The 24,306-nt window shown below is 36.9% G+C and overlaps 1 protein-coding gene across 21 annotated transcripts in view; it reads right to left on the bottom strand.

Annotated features, from left to right (window-relative positions):
- The window catches only part of CLASP2 (cytoplasmic linker associated protein 2), a 138,520-nt gene that overhangs the window by 46,039 nt on the left and 68,175 nt on the right, over nucleotides 1-24,306 (bottom strand). For all 21 annotated transcript variants that reach the window (XM_090142371.1, XM_090142372.1, XM_090142376.1 and 18 more), the window contains 10 exons: nucleotides 20,395-20,474; nucleotides 15,828-15,920; nucleotides 14,885-15,030; nucleotides 13,267-13,402; nucleotides 10,332-10,402; nucleotides 8,379-8,438; nucleotides 5,802-5,879; nucleotides 5,122-5,289; nucleotides 3,706-3,761; nucleotides 2,441-2,611 (listed from right to left, as the gene is read on the bottom strand). In XM_090142371.1, the coding sequence (XP_089998497.1) occupies nucleotides 2,441-2,611; nucleotides 3,706-3,761; nucleotides 5,122-5,289; nucleotides 5,802-5,879; nucleotides 8,379-8,438; nucleotides 10,332-10,402; nucleotides 13,267-13,402; nucleotides 14,885-15,030; nucleotides 15,828-15,920; nucleotides 20,395-20,474 (1,059 nt within the window). The remainder of the gene's footprint in view (nucleotides 1-2,440; nucleotides 2,612-3,705; nucleotides 3,762-5,121; nucleotides 5,290-5,801; nucleotides 5,880-8,378; nucleotides 8,439-10,331; nucleotides 10,403-13,266; nucleotides 13,403-14,884; nucleotides 15,031-15,827; nucleotides 15,921-20,394; nucleotides 20,475-24,306) is intronic.

The following is a 24,306-nucleotide window of genomic DNA, read 5'->3' as shown; positions in this document are numbered from 1 at the left end:
CTCTTCAAGATGGGCTAAGGGACAGGAAGGGAAGAGACATCACAATAAAAACAGAGGCAAAATGGGACAAAGTTCCACTCAGGTTTAAAAGCATTAAAGATTCACAAGTTCAGCTGGAAGTGCTTATTCTGACAGTAACAATCTGAATTAAAATATTTAATGTGCAACAGATATAATTACAGCTCAAGTCTCCTCAATAGGCCATTACCTATTAAGGATGCCAAAGCTAGTCAATGTGCAGAATAACTAAAGAATGTTCTCCTGTATCTAGAAGACTCTTAAAATAAACTAACGAATACAAATAATTTAAAACAACAAAAACACATATAGAGACAAGTAAGAATTCTTATAATAATAAGCTAAGAGACAGAGACAAATACTAATTACTATGCTTATGAACTTGTTCTCTTAGGCTCTATGTTTTGCAGCTATTTTATCAAAAGGTAGATGTTACTCTTTCAATAAGGGTGAGAATGAATCAGGATGAAACTGAGTAGTACTCTTTTGTGTGACTGCTAACATACCTTGGCCTCCTTCACCATCACTACCTTTACACAATCCATCTATAACAGCATTTGAGTTTTCTATCTATCACTATTGTCAAATTATCTTGCCATTTCAATTCACTGTACTCTTTTCCACAAGTCACTGTATCCGCTAGCAAGGCAGAACTTCCCCACTACTCAAAACCCTCAAAAAACTTTGGCATGGACTTACAGACCACGTATTCACCACTCCCCATCTACAAACACCAATGAAAATATGCTATTTCTTTATCTCTTTTATTTCCCAACAGAAAACCACCATTCTTTACTTCCCTGAAAACCTCTGTGCCCTTCTTAACTCCTGCTTCCAAAATTCTAAGCATGAATCACACACATGGCTTAAGATGTTCTTAAAGCAAACTGGTATTCCAAACAAGAGCTAAATTTCTAAATTTGTAATGATGAAGTAAACCCTATGTTCCACAATGAATAAACACCAACAGATTTATCTCTTTGCTTTCCACTTAATTTTTCTCCTCCTCCTACTGCTATGTTTATTATCACTTTTATTTTCCTATGAGTCATCTCCAGCTCTATCTAAGAACCAGAGTATGTCCTCTTGCCCACCAAAACAGACTAAAAAATACTCTGATCTTGAAGAATATTAATCCCACCTATTTCAGGCTTTCAGATATTATGCAGGGAGTATCAATTCTTCAACTGAAAGTCACGAGCTTATCTTCTCCAGCAAGCAAACTGAGCAGCCTAACCCTTAGTCTACACCCAACAGCTTCCCCGATTCCCAGTGTGGGCAGTAGAGGGAGCCCACACTCCTATGCTAAAATCCTGCTCCAAGCAGTGTTCTTTTTCAGCAGCACTGCATTCAATGGTGGTATAAAACCACTTCAAGTAGGCACTGACAACAAAAGAAGCAACTCACTTAAACCTAACTAAAAACACAATCAAAACCTTGGATAACATAGCTTACATCTTTATATCCTAACATCTCCCAAAGCACAACACAAACTGAAAAGGTAAAGAAAAGGTTTTTTTTGTTTGTTTGTTTTAAAAAAAGCTTTAAAAGGGTAACTAAGAAGTACTCTTTTTTTTTAATATAATTTCTCTGCCAGTCTTGTGACCATGATGGCAATATCACTACTAGAACTTGCCTCCTTGGTGGTCTAGCAGGAACATAGGCTGAGAAGAAAAAACTAGCAGTGAACACTGAATCTCAGCCCTACGTTAAGAAGGGCTAAAAAGAAAACATGCCTAATATTCCATTATTCTCCTTATGTGATGGTTACATTTCAACTTGGAAGTTCTACCATCTAACACCAACCATCGCTACCAGTTTTTCTGCAAACCTGTAATTTGCAGAGCTCTCTCTGTCTAACAGCAAGCATTCCTGACAAGGAAGATTATCATTCAGGTGGAAAAAAAATACCTTCACAGAGTTTTATGAATGGACTTTGGAAGCTCTCTTCGAAATCCGCTGTACACATTTGTGCAACACTTTGTATTATATGAAGAACCCACTACTTAATACAAGGGTGTCTCATTAACTGATCATTTTACAACAGCACTAAAGAGTTGAGAAAAAAAAACATGGAAATCAAGAGTTCTGGTACTGATTTCCTTTTTACTTTTAGATGCCAAAAAACCACGATCACCACCTGCTGTTAAGTAAAGGCATCGTCTCCTCCAATACACAATGTAATACCAGATTAAGATGTTTAAAGAGTATAGTATGAATATATTCTTTATAGTATTCTTCTAGCAGAAAAAAAATAAAACATCTAGCAAAGTTGGTAACTTACATGAGAGAATGTACTCTTCTACAACACTCCAGCAAAAATGCCAATGAGAGTTTTTCAAAAGTAGGCTTGTCTTCCCGTAACTCTTTGAAGAAAAGCCTCAGAAATAATTTCCCAGTATAATAAAGATGTTTCCCTCACCTAGTGAAGCATAAGATCCTGGAGGCAGACCAGCTGCTGACAAGCGCCCAGCTCCAGCTGTCTGTCCAGAAGCATGGCGGGCCTTTGCCCCTGCAGCAGCATTAACATCAATGTCACTGCGAGACCTTTGCAGAGTTCCTGGGCTTGGAACACTCTTGCTGCTGCCTGAAACTAGTAACAACAACAACAAATTGTTAGCAATGAATAGAATTAATGATATTGGCAAGGTTAATGTTTTCTACTGCTGCAGCAAACCTGCAAAAAAAAATGTATGTCACACAAATAAAGTTAATATAAATGCAGTATTATAAGGACATTAAATAATGTTGGACACATTGTCATGAAATTCAGATAAAGAACAGTTCATGTTACAGTATTATTTATTGCCATTCAATATGAAATGTTACCATTTAATGCTATGTGCTCCCAATCTTCTACAAACTGCATGATTAGGAATGTTTGTGGGGTTTGTTACATCACTGAATGCTTCAAAACATAATGAAATTCACAGCACCCTTCGTGATATGGAGAGAAAATAGTATTTCCATGATTCAGCTGAGGTGATGCTTTGGGCAAGCTGACTGAATACTTTCAATTTGTTTTGGCCTCATCTTCTGTAAAATATTTTTTAAATCCATTTCCTCTAAATGTTAACTATTAACTGAAGTTAATTTTCATTGACTCTTCCTTCACAGTTTCAATACCAACCAAACAAGCACCCTCAATTAATTACAAGAGGCTTGTAAAAGGGAGTTCAAGTGATTTCTTTGGAAAGAGTTACAAAGAGATTACGTGAAAGGAGAAAGAAGAGATTCAACTCTGAAAACTGGTGACAAAATCAAACTGTTTGAATTCTGCTTTATTTGTTTTCTCTCACATACGCAGCAGCAGCTACTTTGGAACAGATGAAAGCTACAAGGAATCTTTCACTTGCAAACACCATAAGCCCAATTATCACACATAGACAACAGAACAACGCACTGCTTCTTTGAGAATGACTGTCCCATGACAAAACTCCAAGATAAACAACCAAAGAACAATTCCAATACATAACAAATCGTCTTTTGCTTGCAACTGGAAATATGTAAAATCCAAGCTGAGTAAGAGGGAAACATAGCAGTAGGTGCAGTTTGCAGAGACATAACATTATTCAATTCTGAAACAGGGTAAATACATAACAAAATAAAATTTTAAGTTCAATTTAAATCTTTTAATTCAAAGAATTTCAAAGAATAAATACTGTGCACAAGAAAGCACTAGCTTACCTCTGCCTGCAAAGCTGGCTGGGCTGGCTGCAGACCATTTAGAAGATAGAGGACGGCTGAAAGACAAAATCCAATAAATCCATGAAGTAAGGGCTTTTATAAATAAAACATCCCATGTATCAGATCCAAAAGGCAATTAATACATGGTGAAATGAGAGGGAAAAAAAGGGTTATTTATATTTTTTCTTCCTCTCCCCTTCTACTTTTTCTGGATATTTTTGGAGAAAAACATTTAATACAGACTGAAAACGCAATTGTTTTTATTAGAGCATCTTTTATATTTTATGAAATCACATCTTCATCACAGAGCATTTCTCCTTTGTATTATCAAAGTTCAAGTTACAGAAATACTTAAGGCTGCCATTGCAAGGTCTTATTTAACCACAGAGCTGATCGTCAAAATCAGCTGTCATGCAAAAAGAGTGGGAGATAAAAATGACTGATATGTAACAAATTATGTGGTGTCTGCAGTAACAAGGAAAAATGGATGAAAGAGGGGAAGCCTTTGTATTTTTAATACAAAAAAGGCAGGGCTGAGAGAAGGTGCATAGTACTGTGTATTTACCTGAATTACTTGCTCAGGCACTCAAGGATAATGCAGATGTCAGAATTATTAGGTAATTTCTCACAGAGAATTATGTATCTGCAGCTAACTATCAACAACAAGCATTTTGTTGCAAGTCCTGGGTTAAACTGACCTTAAATTGAGCTCCAAAAAGTCCTAGACAACTGTTATAATTTCATCACTTACACAATCTACTGCAAATGCCATTTCATTTAAGCAGTTTCAAATAGAGCTTGTTTGTTGTTTTGTAGGGACAGGTCATCATATTTTTTTCATCCCATAATCTCCTTTGCTATTATTTTTTTAATCAATGATCTAGGAGATCTGTAAGTACAGCGAAGTCAAAAATCATGGAGAATTAGACAAAGTAATACCATGTCCCTATTTCCTAGGGTAGTAAACACAGGGAGAACTTGCTATCAATACTAGAAGCTAAAAACTCGGTTTTGTGTAACACGAGGAAAATAACATCTATCCAAATACAAAATTACTCAAAACTCAATTAAAAATGCATTTCTTGCATCGTAACTACTTCTATTTATTGTTCTACCCCTTCCTTTCTGTAATATTTAAGTTCAAATATCTGCAAACTTACATGCAGCACAAACTTCCTGCAGTACAAGAAGTAACACTAATTAAGAGTAATTTAAGAGTATTTTTAAATTTTAATTTGTATATAACTTAGTTTTTAACATTACTGGCAAGTCATTAACAGCATGTTTTCACACCATTTTTAATTTTCAGGTAAGCAATACAGTTTAATTTAAAGAGGAGTAATTAATTATATCTGCATAACATTTCTGTAAAAAATAATATTTGTTTAGACTGAGAAGTAGGTAAGTGACCCTTACTTGAGGCTCTCCTGTGAGCTAGAAGATGACCTGTCTGACTGAGGGAGAGATGCTATACTGCCAGAATTCTTCAAGTACGTCTGGAGGCTTCTTTGATAAGGTGGCTCAAGGGAATTGTACAGAGTCTCTGCTTCACTAGGAAAGTGATTTCTAAGACCCAAATAAGCCCTGTAAAAAAAGAAAACAACCAACTGTAACTGTTCTTTATTTTCTTCAAAATATAGTCAGGATGTTAAAGATTACAAGGGATGAGAGCAAAAGGAGCATGAATTGAAAAGACAAAGTATAAGAAACTCACCAGCTCATTAAGAAACCAATTAAATTGGTAAACCTAAGACACCTTCTACTCTGGCCTAAAGTAATGAAAATGCTGAAAAAAAAATCTGATAACTTCTTCATTCAGGAAAAAAAATAAGAATGATTATACAGCAATATCAAACATTCTTTCTCCTGTTTCACGAGAATCTGCAAATACCTTAAGAAGGTAGCAATTCCCTCTATCTTTAGAATATTTTTCTTACAATAGAAATCAGATGTTAGTTCAAGACTCTGAGAACAGACATGTAACTTTTCAATCTAACCTATGCCCTTTTCTGTGGCTAACACATTACGTACTGTCACCCTTCAACCGCTCATGTAAAATCTACAAATTTTCAGAGCAAACAGTAGTACAAACTTACTTCCTTGCCTCCACTCTTGCTTCTGCATCAGCATCATGAATGCCCTTCTTGATCGTTTCAACTAAGACAGCTGCATGCCTAGAAGACAAACATTCCTCACATTATTTTGCTCCTCCAAATTCAATTCTAAAGTAAGTAGTAAAGTTTAAGTTAAGTAAGTAAAGTTTAATTTAAGGCTGTCACTGCAAGGTCTTATATAACCACACCTGATCTTCAAAATCAGATGTCATGCAAAAGAGTGGGAGATAAAAATGACTGATATGTAACAAATTATGTGGTGTCTGCAGTAACAAGGAAAAATGGATGAAAGAGGGGAAGTTAAAATATAATAAAGTAAAAAAAAAAAAAAAAAGAAAGCAGAGGGAGAAGTTCTAAGGTATGAAGTAAACAAATGCTTAAGCATACTGATGCTATAACTGCACCTGCTGTAGAGGCTTAAGTAGGCTTCCCAGCTATTTCCTTTCCTGAAGGTAGAAACTATGTTTTCTAAAAAAGCAAAGGCTACAGCAAAGGCAACCAAATGCAGTTTTTTTAAAAACAAAACAAAACAAATGAAAACACACTTCTTGTTTTCTTTAACCAGCCTTTGAAATGCTGACTATGTGTAAATACAGAGATATTTCAACAGTTCACTTCCTTCAATCAAAAAGTCTCTGGAAGACCCAAAGAATATACCATGTTGGAAGGCACCCACAGGAATCACCAATTCCAACTCAGTGCCACTGAACACTGCCTTGGGCAGCCTCTTCCATGCTCATCACCTGCTGCAGACCCTGTCCCTAACCCCAACCCACCCCTCCCCTGACACAGCTCCATGCCGTTCCCTCAGCCCTGTGGCTGTCACACAGAGCAGAGCTCAGCGCTGCCCCTCTGCTCCCTGTGAGGAGCTGCAGCCGCCATCGGGCCTCCCCTCAGCTCCTCTGCTCTGGGCTGAGCAAACCAAGGGATCACAACTGTTCCTCATACACCTGCCCCTCCAGACCCATCCCCATCTTCACAGCCATCCTTTGGAAGCTCTCGAACATTTTTATGTCCTTTATGTCCAGTGCTGGAGGTGAGGCTGCACAGCACAGAGCACAGCAGGACAGCCCCTTCCCTCTCCCAGCTGGCAGTGTGGGCCTGATGCACCACCTCTGGGTACTGCTGGCCCTTGGGGCTGTCATGGCAGAATGGTGTCTCATATTCTTGCCATCAGCCAGAACCCCCAGATCCCTTTCTGTGGGGCAGCTCTTCTGCACCTTGTCCTCAAGTTTGTACACATGTCCTGGGCTGCCCGACCCCAAGAGCAGAATTTAGCACTTGCTTTTGTTCAACTTCACGCCTTTGGTGATTGCTCAGCCATCACATCTGTCAAGATGTTCAAGATGTTTAGATGTGGTACTAAGGGACATGGTTTAGTGGGAAAGTAATGGAGACAGTTGAACTGTTGGACTAGATGATCCTGGAGGTCTTTTCCAACTTTTGTGATTCTATGATTCTAAGATCTGTCTGCCTTTAAGGGAGTCAACAGCTCCTCCAATTTAGTGGCACCCTCAAACTCAGCATACACTTGAGTCCTGCTTCCAGACACAACCTCCAGACCAAGCCTTTCTTTGACAGATAAAGCACCTGATCCTGTAGAGAGGGGTGTGATTTAAAAGGCCTAAAGTACATCACTGATTTTGTTAGCTTGCTTTCTACATTTCTAGAATAACCACTAAAAGCAAAGGAACCAAACAGGGGTTGCATATCTCCTGTTTATGTCATCAGCAAAATGCACTTAATGTCATTTAGGGCAGCCTCTGGGAGATTACTGATACTGAAGAGCATCACCAGACACATAGCTAATGCCTTGCGGAAGCTGCACTACTAAAATCACAGAGCATTTGCAACATATGGTGACCAACTAGGAAGAAATTGCTACTTTCTTTGTTACTTGACTCCAGTTCAAACATCTCTTGCTTTATGCAGGACCAACATGGTCAGTGGTCATCTGCTCAGTGGTCATCTGGTCAGTGACATCTGCTCTGGCTGCTCAAGCCAACCAGGCCTTGAGCACAACACAGCACTATCACTGTGATGACATGGGCATCACAGTGAAGTTTGAGCACCACCCAACAGAATCAGCAGGACAAAAACTGTCTCATTGCAGAAATGCCTCTGCATGAGAGCTTTGGTAAAATTGAGACATGAAAAATTAAAATTGAGATGCCTGAATCAGAACTGTCTTCTGTTTCTGAGCCGGAGAAGCTGGTTGAGTCCTCAGGCTCCTCTCCTCCTTATCCTCCAGGACAGGATGAGAAAGAAAAATCTGGGATGCTGTTGATAGGAAGAAAAGGATTCACTAACTTTTTCAGATGAAGAGCAATTTCTCATGTGCAATATAGGAAGAGAGGGAGAAGATAAGGAGAAGAGGCAGAAGGTGGAAGCGTACAGATTTCCTACTCCTTTGGTATCTAAACAAACCACATGACATGCTGTACTAGAAAGGCTGACAAACATTCAATAACATAATCAATTCAAGGATTCAATTAAAACACTTCTGTATTAATATTCATTAGTAGTTTATTATTGGGGAAAAAATGTACAGGCCCATACCTTTCCAAAGAATGTGTCTGCCACTCTTGTAATAACAGGTCTAAAAATTCAAAGGAGCGCCTAAGGAGACAGAATAAAACATTTTAATTAATACTCATTTCTCCAATGTGCTTGTAGAATACACAGAAACTTCAGTATTTTCATACTGAGGGAAAAAATACTTAACATAAAAGCGTGTTTAACAGTCAACAAAACTTTAAACTTCAGAAATTTAAACATCTTTAGTACAAATCATGTTATTATACAATGCTGTTACTTTTATTAGCCTCTAAAAACAAGACACATCACTAATTCAAAATCTGCACAAACTGTAACATCTTAATATTAAAAAGTAATACATCAATACTTTAAAAACTCAACTATTAAGTTACACCATGATGTTCATTCAGCATTGTTTTTCTGTCCCAAAAACAATTCCCATCCTTTCACAATGTCTTTACAAAGTATGTCCCATAAAGGAAAACATGATACCATGACACCATTAATATGGGGACATACACACAGAAAGTACTCCTCAGTATTTTCTGGCACTGAATTTAATAAGTTATTTAACTGTATTTATTATAATTCAGAATACCTGACAACACAGCAAAAACACACGTTAGCAAATGCATATTCTGAAGTATGTTTGAAACTAGATCCTGGTGAACAAATCAAACTGGAACAGATTAGGAAGGCGTTATATACCTTCCTAATCTGATAACTGAGACTTTGAAAGGTAGTAGACTCTATGGTATAGAACTCTTATATTTCCTGGATATTTTTCACATTATACCTGTTTTATATCATTTTTCTTCTGGCCAAATCATTTGGACACTTATAAAACATGGAAAAAAAAAAAAAGCAGCCCTGAAAGGATTATAAATTCTTCTCATTACTGTAGCTAATTTAGTTTTTCTTTATGAAGGCAGTAAGTCAGTATGAAATACAATTCTGGCTGCCTTCACTGATGTGCACCATATTATGAACTGAAACCATTTTCCTTGACAAAGCTGAAATAAATGGAAACGCTGAAGCCTGCCCAGTGTTTTAAAGCAAAACAGCAAGTTTTAACATGTTAGTAAAATTTGGGTTGAAATAGTAGTTGCTTTGGATGAAAATGCAGCTTAAAAAGAGTAAACAGTGTAGATGCTCAGTTATTTCTGGTAAATATATAATTATATTGCACTCATGGTTACTGTGGATCCAGAAACAACATAAACTGCTTTTGAGAGATTTTGTGCAAAGAATGACAGACTATCAGAAGCAACCAGAGTCATTAAAAGCCCCATCAAGTATTGAAGTATCATTTTTTTGAAAAAACATGCTAAAGGTGCACAACAGCATTTAAAGATGGCAACAGATTGATCCACCATGTCATACCTCTACCTGAACCCCACAGCCCAGTGCAGTGGTATGCTTATGAATTGGGGCACAGACAGCCTAGTTCCACGTACAAAGTCCTCCACATGCAGTAGGCAGCAGTATAATGCAGTGCTCCTGCAAGAGCTAACCTCCCTAGGTCTGTCAGGACTAGCTTTAAATGCAGTTAATAATTCAGGCTGGTTCTTAGCAAAGACATGCATACCTAACTTACAATCTCCCAATGCCTCTCAGTATCTGGTCTGTTTGTTCTTGTTAGCCTAAGCACCAGAGATACAACTTAAAACTTTTTTCCCCGTTTTTGATTCTAAACTAAAAGGTGCTTTTTCCTACTAGTGTTAAGAATACTTTAAATTAAATTCTGCAGAAGGATACAGTGCACATCCCTGATTATGTCAGAAAATACTATTCCTTAAAAATGTCCAAGTAACTTTGCTTAAATTCATTACTGTTGCTTACTGGAACACACAGTTCCTTGTATTGAGAGCTGATGGCTAAACATTTTTAAAGCTTTTTACTTTCAGCAAACAATTATTATATTTAGAAAGCAACAACCTCAATAATTTGCTATTTGAGTATATTGTAACATACCTTCTAACGGCAACCGATTTTGAGGTACAGTTGCTTGTTATTAAAGGTATGAGTCGGGGCACGTGGGTATGCTGAAAAAAGTAAATAAAGTAGTTAACGACAAAAGTATTCCTGAATTTATACAGTAACAACGAACTCAAGTAGAACTAGAAACAATACAAATTACAATTGGCCTCTTATGACTATTAGTGAAGCTACGTATAGGAGACTACTGCTAGCACGTGCATTTATTAAGCTTTTTTTCATTCTCATAAGATCAAGCAAAATGTGCTTCCAACAAGAGTCAACAACCACACCACGATGTGCAGTGTTTAGCAGTGTAAAGTCATGTCTGAAGGCTCAAATGCAACTTTCTCCTCAGAAAAGTTCTAAACAGGTTTTTTTTTGTTCATTTGTTTTTCCTGAAGGAAAACTAAAGGCACAGCAGTCTTATAGTCAGAGTTATGGAGCAAAAAGAAACCTGAAACTATGGGCTCTCTTTTAAGGTTCCATCAATACAGTTAACATTAAAAACATCCAATTTTTTTTTAATGCAAAATATGTCAATATAACAATAAAGGTATGACACACAATATAAACAAACTTACATATGAAATCTAAATGAAAACATCTAACATTCTCATGGAAAAAGGGACTCCTCGAACTATCACTTGAAGTGCTTAAGATAAGCTACCTTAAATCCAGATGCGATAATTTAATCCAGAATTAAAAGAGCCTTACTTTAGCTCATTTTATTTTAGACATAAAGCAGTGCCGCTTTAATTCCAAGTAATGTGATTAAACAAATGCACTTTCTGTTAATTTCTTTATTCCTTTCTTGAATAAATACATCAGATAACTCGTATATCAGCTTCCCTTATATTGCCAGAGTTTAAGTCTATAGAACCTGCTTCAAAGCTACAGCTCTGAAAAACTGCTAGCATCTCACGTATCACTCTTTTCTCCTTACTTTATTGTTACAGGATATAAACACAGAAATCAAAAGAGCCGACAAAGAATTATCAGCTCTCACAGTACTGCCAACTTCAGAATTAGCAGGGAATGAGTCCAAAAACCCACAAAGGCCTAGCAGCTGCAATTGTTCCTACTGTTTTTTGGTGTTTTGTTTATGTTTCCATAGTTTTAAGTGGCACATGACTGCTACAAGAGAATAACAAGCAATACTGGGGGAAAAAAAAAAATGGTTTCATGTATGCAGAGATATCAACTCTGTAATTTCTGGAATATGTTTGACAAAGGACTCAAAGGCTCAGGCTTGCTTTTATTCAGCTAAAAAGCACAAAGATGTGAACTGGCAGTCAGTGATTTCTGGTATGAGTTTTTCAACACGCATCAGTCATAATGGCTTAGGATCTAATACTGATCACAAAGTTTTCTTCACCTCACATAATCCAAGGGGGAGAGGTCTGTAGACAGGAGGACTGCATTTCACTCAACTCTGATATTTATTTCTTCCATTTTAACACTGAGATCTGAATTTTCTGACTATCAACACACCCAGCATATGCAATTTATTTATGGAGGATTTGAACAGAATGGGTAGGATGTTCCTGCTTCCATGTTCCTAACCCTGTATGTTAAAGGATAACTAAAGATGATAGAAGCTTTACAAAATCAGGGTAGCTGTAGCTGATGCACAGATTCATCTTCAACCGAATCAACAGAACCAATTTAAAATAATTTAGTGATTTTTTAATTTTGTGTTGCTTTTCTAGTGACTGATTTGCCACCATAAGTAAGAAGACAGGGTTATTTTCCTACATGTCTGAACTCATCTAACGTGACCACGAATTATATTCTTCTCTCAGAGAGAACTGTAGTCATACTATGTAAGGGTGTATTCCTTCCTCCTCTCTCTTAACTCTATGCCATCAGTCATCTCAGAATGCACTGTAAAACTCTGGGAGGGAAATACTGATACTTTTCAGCCCAAGTGCTGATGTAAAGGTGATGCAGAAACTCTCAAGTATACCTTCTTAGAGGCATGGTCAGACAATGATAACTTCAGATTCCAAAACATGATGAGCACAGCAACAGAATGTGCGAGTGATCAAAACGCTTAAGTTCCTAAAACTTCAGAAAACTACAACTGTGACACTGTTACACTGATGACATCAAACAGAACTAAGGGACTTGCATAAATAACAACGCAGCATTTAACTAGAAATTAGAAACTACAAGCAACCTCCCACTCCTAAACAAAACATAAATATGGCAGTACAAGTTCCAGAAGTCCAGTTCAGTCTGTTGGCTCAGACACAGGTTGTTAGTAGACACTTAAGGAACAGACAATAAAAAAAAACAAAGCTAGCATACAATATTCTCCTCTATGTGTTACAGCTTTAAGGAATCAAAAGCATAGAAAGTTCTCAAACTCAAGGATTGCAAATCTCTGTGGCACTCTTCTCCAATAAACTTGTGCCTTCTGAACTTATCTATACTTGTCTGAGCTCTCCAACATTCTATTACGAACTCCATGGAATAAATAAGTAAATATTTATTTAGTATTTATATATATAATACATACGTGTGAAGATATATGTTATATGTATTGATACTAGATGTGTTATAAATAATAATTCTCTTGCAAAAAGAATTTTATCCAATAATCTGTTATAAGCTTGTTGACTGTAGCTTACTTTGCCTTTTGCAAAAGGTCAGATAACTTCTGAAATTGCTTTTTTTTTTAAATATAATTAAGACTGTAAAAACCATGAAAACAGACTTGCTTTTCATACTGATAATATCTTTACCACGATAACGTTGTTTTACACCACCAACAAATAATACTTGTCTTCTCAGAAGAAAAACTATTTATCCAGTGTTAAAGAGTCTTTAAAAAATTACTGGATAGTTGTAATGTTTCCAATTTGGTCCTATCTCTACTAAAAGCAGCTATATATTTCAAGCAAACACAGCTGAGTGGAAAACCTACCCGAATAATGAATCTAATGGCTGCACACCCAGAAGTTGCCATCACTTTGGCGCTGTTGGGAACCAGATTAAAAAGAGTAGGCACAATAGCTTCAGCGCCATGATCAAACTTGTTTCCCAAAACAGTTGAAAGATGGCTATATAGGAAAAAGAAATGGAGTTGATTAGTTAAAATTAATTTCTTCGTTACGTAACATGTACAATGAATTTTGTTGTTTTAACATTAAACAGTAGAATTTCTCATTTTCATTATTTCCAAGTCTTTGCCTCATTGGAAACGTAGGATTTGCAGAACATTTCTATTACTTAGCAGACACATTAGAAGGTTTAACAATGTAACTTTATTTCATAATGAAAAACAAATACCACAATCTGAAAAGCTAATATTCTCATCAAAATGTTGGTAAAACTGAGTTCATCACAGTAAGCTATCCATAAAAATGTACTCCTTCATTTTTTCAACATTATAGTTTCAATACTAACAAATATGGTAACACATACAGCACAAAGCAACATCATTGTCCAGTGGTGACAACAAATGCTTCCGTGCAGGCAGACTGTATATATAAAAAGAATCTGGAAGTGACAACAAGTACATCGTTGTTTCAGGGATCATGAAAAATTTCTAACTTTTAGGTCTGGATGAGGACATGACACAGTATGCTTATGATACTACTGACTTCACACTAGGAAACAATTATTTTCTCAAACACTGAATTTCCCTGGCAAGGAACACTGTATGTTCCAGCAGCATTCTGTGGTCTGTTCTATAAGGTCAAAAGAGCAAGGGTGAATTGGTTGTATTCTGGGACATACACAGCCACTGCATACCAGTGGGTACATTAATGCCTTTACAAAGGGGAAAAAAAGCCATAGAAAAGATGGCAGTAGGAAAAACTGCCCTGCTGTAAACATAGGTCTTCCCCCCCGCCCCAGCTTATATTATACCCCAAAATAATGAGGGCAAAGGTCTTAATTCTGTTAGTCAGGGTTCTTAAGACTGTCATGAAAATTAAAGATTATTGCCTCATCAAAATGTATGAAGTTCTATTTAAGCTTTCACTTGAGTTTTCCCTTTTTAATCGCATCTCAGACAATTCAAGTCAAGTGGAAGGGCACAAAGCACGCTGCAGCTCACTTTTATTGTCACAGTAAAGTTCTATGCCAAACACTCAAACTTAAGTGCTTTTAAGACTAACCCTTGACATTACAACAGAACTTGCTGCAGTTTGTACTAAGTACCCAGTCTAGTGATGGTAACTTCCTCTTCACATACAATGGTTACAAGGATTATTGACTATATTTATCACCTAAAAGAACAAATTACTCTGAAATGTTTCTTTTACATTATCCCTATAGCTTCAGATCTTGACACTTTATCAATAACAGTGTACAGCAGCCCAGCAAGACAATCTTTCCTGCAACACTGGTAAAGCACTTTTAAGTCAAATCCACATTGTCTGTATGAGGAGCTATGAGATATGGTTTTAGAGGCTTGTGGTAGCAATGGCAATGGGAGGACGGTTGGACCAGATGATCTTGTAGGTCCTTTCCAACTTTGCGACTCTATGACACTAAAATCTAGCAGTGTACACAAACAAATGTAAAGCTATACTTACGCTACAGTAATACAAGCTTCTCTAACCACCTGGGATCTGAGATCCTTGGCTGACAGCTTAAACGCACCGTCCAACAACCGTAGGTGCTGGAAAAATCCATCATACTGTGCAGCTCCAGCAACAAGCAACGACCGAACTTTCTTGAGCTAAAAAATGCAAAGCATTTAGTTTAGCACACTGCTAATACATATTCTCTTTAAAAAATAATACTAATTTTTAGAAGCATCCAATTATTGTAAAAATGTACATGTGTACGTCTCCAGTTTCAAAGTTAAAGGTAGCTCTTGAGACAACTGTGTGTGAAAATGTTTAAGTGTATGAGAAGTGTGTCTGCCTCCAGCAAAGTCTAATTCCACAAAAGAGGAACATTACGTTAATCAACAATAAGGAACTTAAAGCAAATGGTATTTTCAAGTATATGTTAGTAACTTAAAAATAGTTTAAAAAATTATTAAAAAATTCTAGAGCTAGAAAGTCTTAGATCTCAGTCTACAAATACACAAATACACAACTATGCTCACGTACCCATTTCTGAATATGTACTAGGATACCACAAACTAGATGAAGAATATAGCTGCCACATATATGCAGACATTTTAATTTCAGAAGTAAATGTTACTATAGCCATACAAGGGATACCAATACTAGCAGTTTACCTGCAGAGTATGTAATTTTGAAGAAATGAAAAAAACAAAAAAACATTATGAGGGCTTTTAGAAAGGCTTCCACTCAAATGTCAACAAAAATATACTTCAGCCCTTTAAAAAACACTTGTTCAAAGGTTAATCTGAAATTATTTGATACATGGAAGCTCGTGGTTTTAAAATGAAAATAAAATTGCCTTTGAGTATTGTGTTATCACTAAGAAAAGCATTTTAAAATATGCAGTTACCCATATATTAGAAAATACAACACCCCCCACTTGAAATCAGACAAAGTTTACCGCATTGGTTCGTTGATCCCAATCATGTTTGTCATCTGAGAGGATTTCCCTGATTTTGTTCAGTGTTTCTTCAAGTTCTCGACTAGAATAGATCTGGAATATTAAAAACACAGAAAAAGTCCCAGTTAACATGATGAACGAAGCTAGATGAAGACAACTGAAAATTCCATTATAATTCTGAAAATCTTGCCCTTCTTATATAACACCAGAGAACTATGCCAGTGGTATTAAAAGCAACTTAAAGCAAATATTGAGGATAACACTAAGCAGCGAATGCTCACTAACAGAAAAGAAGAATCAATATTTTCCTCAAGATTTCACCTTTCATTAGAAATTCATCTTCCATAAGAATCTCATCTTTTTTTGCCTTTTTTTTTTCAGATTACAGTTCACTATGAGTGGAGATTTTAAATAATCTGTTGCACTTCAATTTCATTCTCATATCCACTGACACAAATGGTAATTAACCACCTGATCACACGTCCCTCTTGGAACAGGGAATCATGCTCAGAGTGTGCAACTCCACAAAGCCTTAACTGGGCTGCTAGTCAACATCAAAATAAAAAAGTTGTAAAAAAACATTTTGTGTATATATATATATATATATATATATATATATATATACACATATATATATATAAGAGAATATATATATATACACACAGTGTGAGAGAGAAAGAGAGAGAGATGTCATGTTAATACACATAATATATTTTTATCAGATTTAAGTATGAGAATATAAGTGGAGACAGTTCATATGGCATACTCTTTTCTGCTTTCACTGAATTTAAGGATTTTTTTGTTTTTTTCCCCAGCTTCAGTATAATATGAAGGAGATATGAAGCAGATTATTGAAAACTGCTCTGGCCAGAATTTTTTCAGCAACATATTTTAAGCTAAGGACTTCCAGTTTCTTGCATTCAAAGTTGTTTACATAAACATACTGAACTACATTCAGTTGCCCAGACACAGGCATCTGGTACCAAATGAGACAACTACATGGGGCTGCCAGATATTCTGCAGGACTTCCAGAAGACCTATGTCCTATGAAGTGGAAGAGAGCATTAGAACTTATGTAGAAACTCAACACTAGTAACTGATTCTCACTAATTACCTGCTTAAATACAAGGTATTACTTTTGTATGTTCAAGAGCACAGAGTGCGTAGGGGAAACGAGGACCAGTGGTTAGGAACACCTTGCTTTGCATGCACTTTTACTCTGGTCCCTTGAACACACATCTTTCATTTTATTCTGAAGATTTAGATACGCCTCCCTCTTCTGTTTTACAGTCAAGCCAAATCCATATCCATATTTTTCATAAAATAGTTTATTTTCCTGCGCAACTTCAAATGACCAGCTTTCCAATGTCCTGAGTAGACTGAATTAATTGAAGTTACAGTACCTGCAGTAGACTAATTTCTACCTTTTCTCCTATGCTTTGGCAACAGAACACAGAAATGAAGACCTCTGTATTTCATGCTGCAATACTTAGGATGTGGAAAATATCCATGCTTTACGACACCTGTGTATTTGAATAGTTTGATAAGCAGGGTAGGAATCTTAGCTCCTCAGGTTCCCTCTGTACCACCACCCACCTTGCTATGTCTTGTTCCTAATTCAGGGCTTTAACGTACAGAAGAATATGTCAATCTAGCAGCCAATGCCAACTTATCCCAAAAACAAAATGCAACCACAAGGGGAGCATGATCAACCTTTTAGCAGCAGCTAACTAGGACCTCTTTGGTGTATACATTAAGCTCAGTCTGAGGTTCTGATAAAACTGTCTCACTGAGAGGGCCCTCAAAAACAGGCCAATTTCTGTTCTCAGCTGATGAGGGATCTCAGTCCATGAGCTGTATTTAATACCACGGGATTATAATTGCTGGGCAACAGACAAGGACAGAAGCAACATGTACAATGAGTTTAAGTTAGCCCTATCTGCATGCCTAGGCAAAGAATTTAATATTTTGATTACCCAGCAAAAACAGAATTGGGTTTAAGCAAATTCAAATTGCTATTCAAATTGGCTTTTTAATGAGCAATTTCGTAAGCGGCATAACTTTAATCATAATGAAATTAAAATTTTTCCACTAAAAATCCCAAATATATTCTCCATACATAGTGTCAAAACAAAACTTATGTTTTTCATCTTTTTTCCTGCCTTTGATTAATTATGCTTTATACTTTTGTGAAATGTTGAGTGCAGACAACAATTATACCTTCTTTTTTTTGCAAGTCTCAATGTCAGACATTTATGCAAATAAATTCGTTTTGGAAAAAGAATGTAGCTATTGATGGCTATTTTTCCTATCAACATGACAACTGAATTTTCCGCTTCCAGCTAAACAACAGTGAAAAAAGAGCTGTAAAATGATTCAGTTTGTAATCTAAACATGGAGGCACAGTCCTCACAGTCCATCACAGTGCTGTAAGTAAAGAACTCATTAGCAAAAAGAGCCATTGCACTGTATCTCAAAATAACCTATTCTCTCTATAAGCTGCAATTATCCATTGGAGGGTAACATGCACGCACAGCAGTAATGATAAATGCCACACTGAAGACAGAAAAATTAAATGCTCAAACACAAATTAAAGAAATAACTAAGTAGACAGAAAGAAACAAACTAGATAGGAGTAAACAATACGATATTCCTTGAAGATTAATGATGAGCACAGTCACTTGAATAGCTTACTGGAAAAGCAGAATCACCACTGAAGGTTTTTAGGAGCTATTAAACACACACAGAAAATACTCTGAATTTACTTGATTAATCCAGGTGCTCATCAACTTCACTGAGAGTTGGATCTGTATTTCCATAATAAATTTCCCTCCCTTGTTTTTACTGAACCCTCTACTAAGACCCACACAAGTGTAATGAAAACAGACATGGGAACGGGCCCAGCAACACAGAAACAACGTCCTCTATCCATTCTGTCTAACAGATTTTGACTTCAGAATAAACAGGCGCATTGCTAACTCTTCTCAGGGTCTATTGGAAAAACTTCTCCCTTCCACAGGAATCGATGTGGTCTCAGATTGCAGGGTGTTTCTTTTTTTGAAAGATTAGAGATTGAGACTGGGCATCAGAAAGTCATTATTCTTAAGGATAATTGGCATTTATTTATTTATTTTTTTGACCAGCTAGTAGGTCTTACATTCTCATGAATTACAAATTAGGTTATTCTGGGTCAGTTACACATTCTCCTTTACCTCTCCACTTCAGTTAAGGGGCTACTAGTGAGGACAAGGTGGTCTTTCTCCTCCTCCATCTTCTGCAGTTAAGCAATGACCAACTTTCTCAAGTCATCCAGCAGAGTCAGAGAGAAAAATCTCACTCACACACACACACATGCAAGTATTCCACTTTTATTCTCTCAGTGTTATTAAGCAATTTGAGTGATCAGAGAACTCTGCTCAGGACTGTAAACATTAAAGTATCAAATTATAGGCAGCATGTTTTCAGTGTTGTGGAATATGACTGCTCAACATCACATGGACAAATAATATGAAAAGATTGATGGTCTTGCTCTCCAAAGAATTCTTAACAGCCTGGAGAGGCAAAGAAGAAACAAAACCTTTACAGCATAAACAAACTTTTGCTGAACAAGACAGGAACCACGGAGTTAACATGTTTCTTCACTAAAGAAGACAGTATTTCAGCCTATAAGATGACATCTAACAACGAACCACATTATCATCTTAAAATAAATATATACTATATAAATATTATATATATATATATATATATATATATATATATATATATATATATATAATATAAATATATAATATAAATATATAATATAAATAAAAATAGAACAGAAGTATATATCAAGAGAAAGGAGTTGTACAAAATCCTGCTGGTATTTTAAAACTTTGGCTGAGTTTTTGGTTGTCTTCCACTCCTCAGCTGCTCAAATAAAACATATTCAAAGATATTAGGTGACTCAGCTCATGTGAAAACACCAAGCATGTGTGAGTCTCTGGCTTCAGGAACTGTTAAAAGAGAACATCTTAACTTTCAAGAACTCAGCATCCAAAAGGTTCATTAGTATTCAAATAAGTCACTGCAAGTTTTCTCTTTTTTTGAAGCATTGCTAAAGATGAGTGCATGTATTTCAGACAAGCATCATTAGAACTCAGAAAGTCAGGTTTGAAACTGTAATTCCTGCTTTAAAATTATTTGCTTATATTATTATTAGTTGCTTATCCCATGAAACTTCAAATCCTGTGTTTCCCTAAGATTATGGAAATGTTTTTCTTATTAAAAATTGAAACATGCAATTATTTTCAGTAGCTCCTTGGAAAAGATTAAGCAAAGTAATAATGGATTTCAGCTGAAACGATGGAATTATAATTTGTAAAATAATTTTAAAAGGTGGGTTTTGCTAATTAACAACTGGAAAAAATTATAAGTTTTCATGGAGGCTGTAAATTACAGTGCTCGTAAAGACAGAAAGGTAATGGCACCTCAGTTGAAAGACTATAAAATTATAAGAATAAGCTAAGACAGCATTGTAAATAGCATATTCCTGAAACAAAAGTTAGCATACACAGCACCTTACCTGTACAGTAGGAACATCTGTAAATGCCTTAATAAAATCATCTTCATCCACAGCTCCAGCTCCTCCTTCTTTAGAGGAACCTACAAAAACATAAAATACTGTTAAAGAGATCCTAAAGCATATCAAGGTCTTCAAAGTGAAATAATTAGCTTTCAACTTATTTTCAAACAATTAATACAGCTCACAAAAAGACAGAATATTCAACCTGTATAAAACTGCAACACTGATTTCACCTTAAAGTTAAAAAAAAAAAACAACTTTTCATTCTTTGAGAATTAACAATTCTAAGAACCTTCCAATTACAAAGTTAATGGTTTAATTTTATCATTTTACTTGTGCTTAACCAGAAACATGTTCAATACAACACCTCCTCTAGTAGCTGTTTGCAGAGGTGGTCACGATTGCACCCTGATAATGCAAAACCTCCCAAGCAAAAATTTCAGATTGCTTAACAGAGCAAGAGTTGTGTGTCATTAGAGTTCATCAAGATTCATTTTCACACAAACATGTCACAAGGAATCAATCCTCCATGGCTGTGGTTTGTTTTGGTTTCATTTAATGCTTTCATTTGCTTTTCTTTTTAATTTTAAAAATCTTGCATAGTACCCTACACGAGTCATAATACCTTGTGCTCCCCAGAATCCTCCTCAGGAGTCAGAAAGTATGAGGTGCATTTCTCATATTGTTCTGCCAGCTTACAAAGTGCAGCTGAAACAGAGGTATCAGCTGGAGCAGAGATGTATTTTACTTACTATAGCACAAATAATCATAGAATCACAGAATCATAGAATGGCCTGGGTTGAAAAGGACCACAATGATCATCTAGTTTCAACCCCCCTGCTACATGCAGGGTTGCCAACCAGCAGACCAAGCTGCCCAGAGCCACATCCAGCCTGGCCTTGAATGCTTCCAGGGATGGGGCATCCACAGCCTCCTTGGGCAAATAACCATCGTTAAACGAAGTTAAGCTCGAGACATCATCAAAAACACAAAACAAGGACCTTCTGACAACACAGACACTTGGTGACTACAGTCTTCACAGATGTTTTATGGTTTACAGACCCGGATCTTCTATTTATACTGCAGGGCTAAGCACTGCTATGACTGTACACTTGTGTACTTCAAAGTGCGAGCATCCACTTCAAGTATGGTCAGACTGCAGACTTAATAGATCTGAACATCCTTACGCAGATTAAGTTCTCTCCCATCCTTTGAAACTGCAGTTCAAGAACACTTTTGAATGATACCAACCAAAATTTGGACACGTTAGCATTTCTGTATCATACTGAAAGCAACAAGCCTGAGCTCAATAATACTATATAAGGGAACATAATTTATCTAATGGATAACAATTTCTGATGTTAGAAAAAAAAGGGATAGACTACTACTGCAAACCCATCTGACACAGTTGAGGGACATAGCTTCAACTAGTTAATTTAAACAGTCCATTTTTCTCTTAATTTATTGATCCTCAAAGTGCTTTTACAGCTTTGCCTTTGTCTGTACTGCAGAAGGAAGAAAATATTGTTCATCTTCTCTTTTCTTGATTGCTTGGTAAGTATTCTGATCAACTCACTCAGTCATTACTTCTATAGAGATTAAGAAAAAAAAAATTCAGAGAATGTGATCCATCGTGATTAACCCTGCTGGCAGAATTGAACAGGCACACAACTGAAGATACCCCCCCAAAGAACTTCTCATGCATTTATAAAGCTTGTCTTTCTTCCACAAAAGCAATGCCAGAGCTTTACAAAATTCTCAGTTAAGAGATACTCCCCTCAGACCTATAGCTGACAGATCTGGCAGAGTATGCCATAGTCTGATAAGCTGTATGCCTGTTGTCACTTAACTTCTTAGACCCAGCTATGACTGTACATTTTTTTAGAAGCATACCTTTTAACTATTAATGTTTTCCACTGAACAACGCATGTTATTAACTTATAGCCACCTAACACATAATCTTTCTATCAAAGACAATTTCAACCGCTGCATTCCTGACGGTAAGGACACTGTAAGTAATTCCAAGGATCTGTAAGCCACTGCATTTAATATCTGCAAGTGCACAGCAGATAACTAAAATCCAGAGCCTCATCAAACAGCTCTGTCTTTAAGGAGAGCAATCAACATCACTTCTGGATCTAGACCCCTGGGCAAAAAAAAAAGAACAGAAATGAATCCGAAGGAGATGAACAATGCACACAAGACATTTATACACAAATTTCATCCTCTTGTTACTGATCAACTGTAACTTTCACCAGTTTTTATCATTCAAGCAGCCTGGTTAGAAAGGCTCACAAAGGCACCTGCAGGCCTTGGTTCCACATCAGGAAGCTGGTGAGAACGTACTGAAAATAACAGTCTTGATATGAAAGAAAATTATAGCATTTAAGCATCTCCAACTTTGGTGCTTTCATCTTAGCTTGGATGTGTGTGGGGATGGAGGCAAAGGAAATGAACCCCTTCCTTCTAGCACTTTCCTAAGAGAGATGACACCTTCTTAAGTTAAATTCAAGAATTCCTACTGCTTAAAGAGGCCCTGTGACTTGTTTTTTTCTTTCTGTAAGAAAGTTTCTTCCCAGTCACAAGGTTTTGAGCAGCTCAGTAATGTGAAAAGCTCAATAACCAGAACAAGTCCTGAATGCAAATAAAGAGAATAAGTTTGTTGGGTTTGGTTGTTGGCTTTTTTTGTTTGTTTTGTAAAAGCAGTTTTAATAATCAGGCATTAAAGTCCTCTGCAAATTTCTTACTCTCTCTTTTAAACTACAATACTCAGAATCTTATGATGGCACTGCAATGACTTGGGATCACTATCTTGCTTCATCATTTTCATGCTCTCTTCACAAGTACCTACAAAGCTCTACAGGATGGGACAGAAACAGTGTAACAAAGAATACATTAAGGAAGAAGCACTACAGCATTAGAATGGTAGAGGACTGATATTTTTCTTCTGAAACAAGGAACAGCCTAATCAAAGCATAATTAACTATTTAATTAAGCATAAAAACACTACCCAAAAATTAAAAACACAAGAGTTCTACTAGTTTTTTATAGTATCACATCTTCAATAGACCAATTTAAGTTGTTTTTTGTTTTACTTCCCTCAGCCCTCAGCTTTCCACAGAAATTCTGCAACCGGTTGAAAGTGACCAATTTAAGTTGAGTTGGTGGGGTCACGGTGGAAACTGTTGTCATCAATGAAGAAACGTTTAAGATCCAAGTTCTGAGAAGGAAAGGACCTGTGAGAGTTTTTTAGACTGAAAACATAAAAAGCTTTGTTCGCCAACTTAAATCTGTATGGATTGACAAAAACACACCAGGACTGATAAAAGATCTCCCTCTGTTCCTGAGTTTCCAGCTTCTTCCAGAGGAAGAAGCATTTGCAGCTCATTCAAACGTGTGTCAGTTTCTCCACACTACTAACTCTTCTCCTTTGTGTTTTTCACTCACTCTTCTACTCTCACCCATACTTTATGAGAGATGATCCACAGCTGCCTGAACACTGCCAGCAAGGAATTGCCCTGAGGAAACAGTGGTAGCTGCCCCTGTCCTGCAGGGAGATCTGAACAAGAGCCACATGAGGAGCAGACCAGGTGCCCAGCCCGCACAGGGAGCAGCTGCTGGGTGAGACAGGAGCCTGCTGGCAGCACCAAAGAAAGCACAGAGACAGCAGCACCCATGGGGCCCCACCACTCAAGCGCCCTAAGAAAGCCACCATCCAAACCAGTGCTGCTCCAGCCCTGCCAGCCCTGCTGCAGCAGCACAGAGGGAAACGTGCCAGCCTCTGGCCCCCTCCCTGCTGTCACTGAGCAGCAGCCAGACCTCGGCTGCCACTTCTGCTCCTCCATCTCACACAAGTCCCAAATTTACAACCGGCCCAGCACAGCAGGAGCTTCCCCGGCATCCACAGGCAGC

This window comes from Phasianus colchicus, chromosome 6 (assembly GCF_987193195.1).
Source record: "Phasianus colchicus chromosome 6, bPhaCol1.hap1.1, whole genome shotgun sequence".
NCBI classification, from domain to species: Eukaryota; Metazoa; Chordata; class Aves; order Galliformes; family Phasianidae; genus Phasianus; species Phasianus colchicus.
Note: the sequence above shows the minus strand (reverse complement) of the source record. Positions and strands in the feature narration are given on the sequence as shown.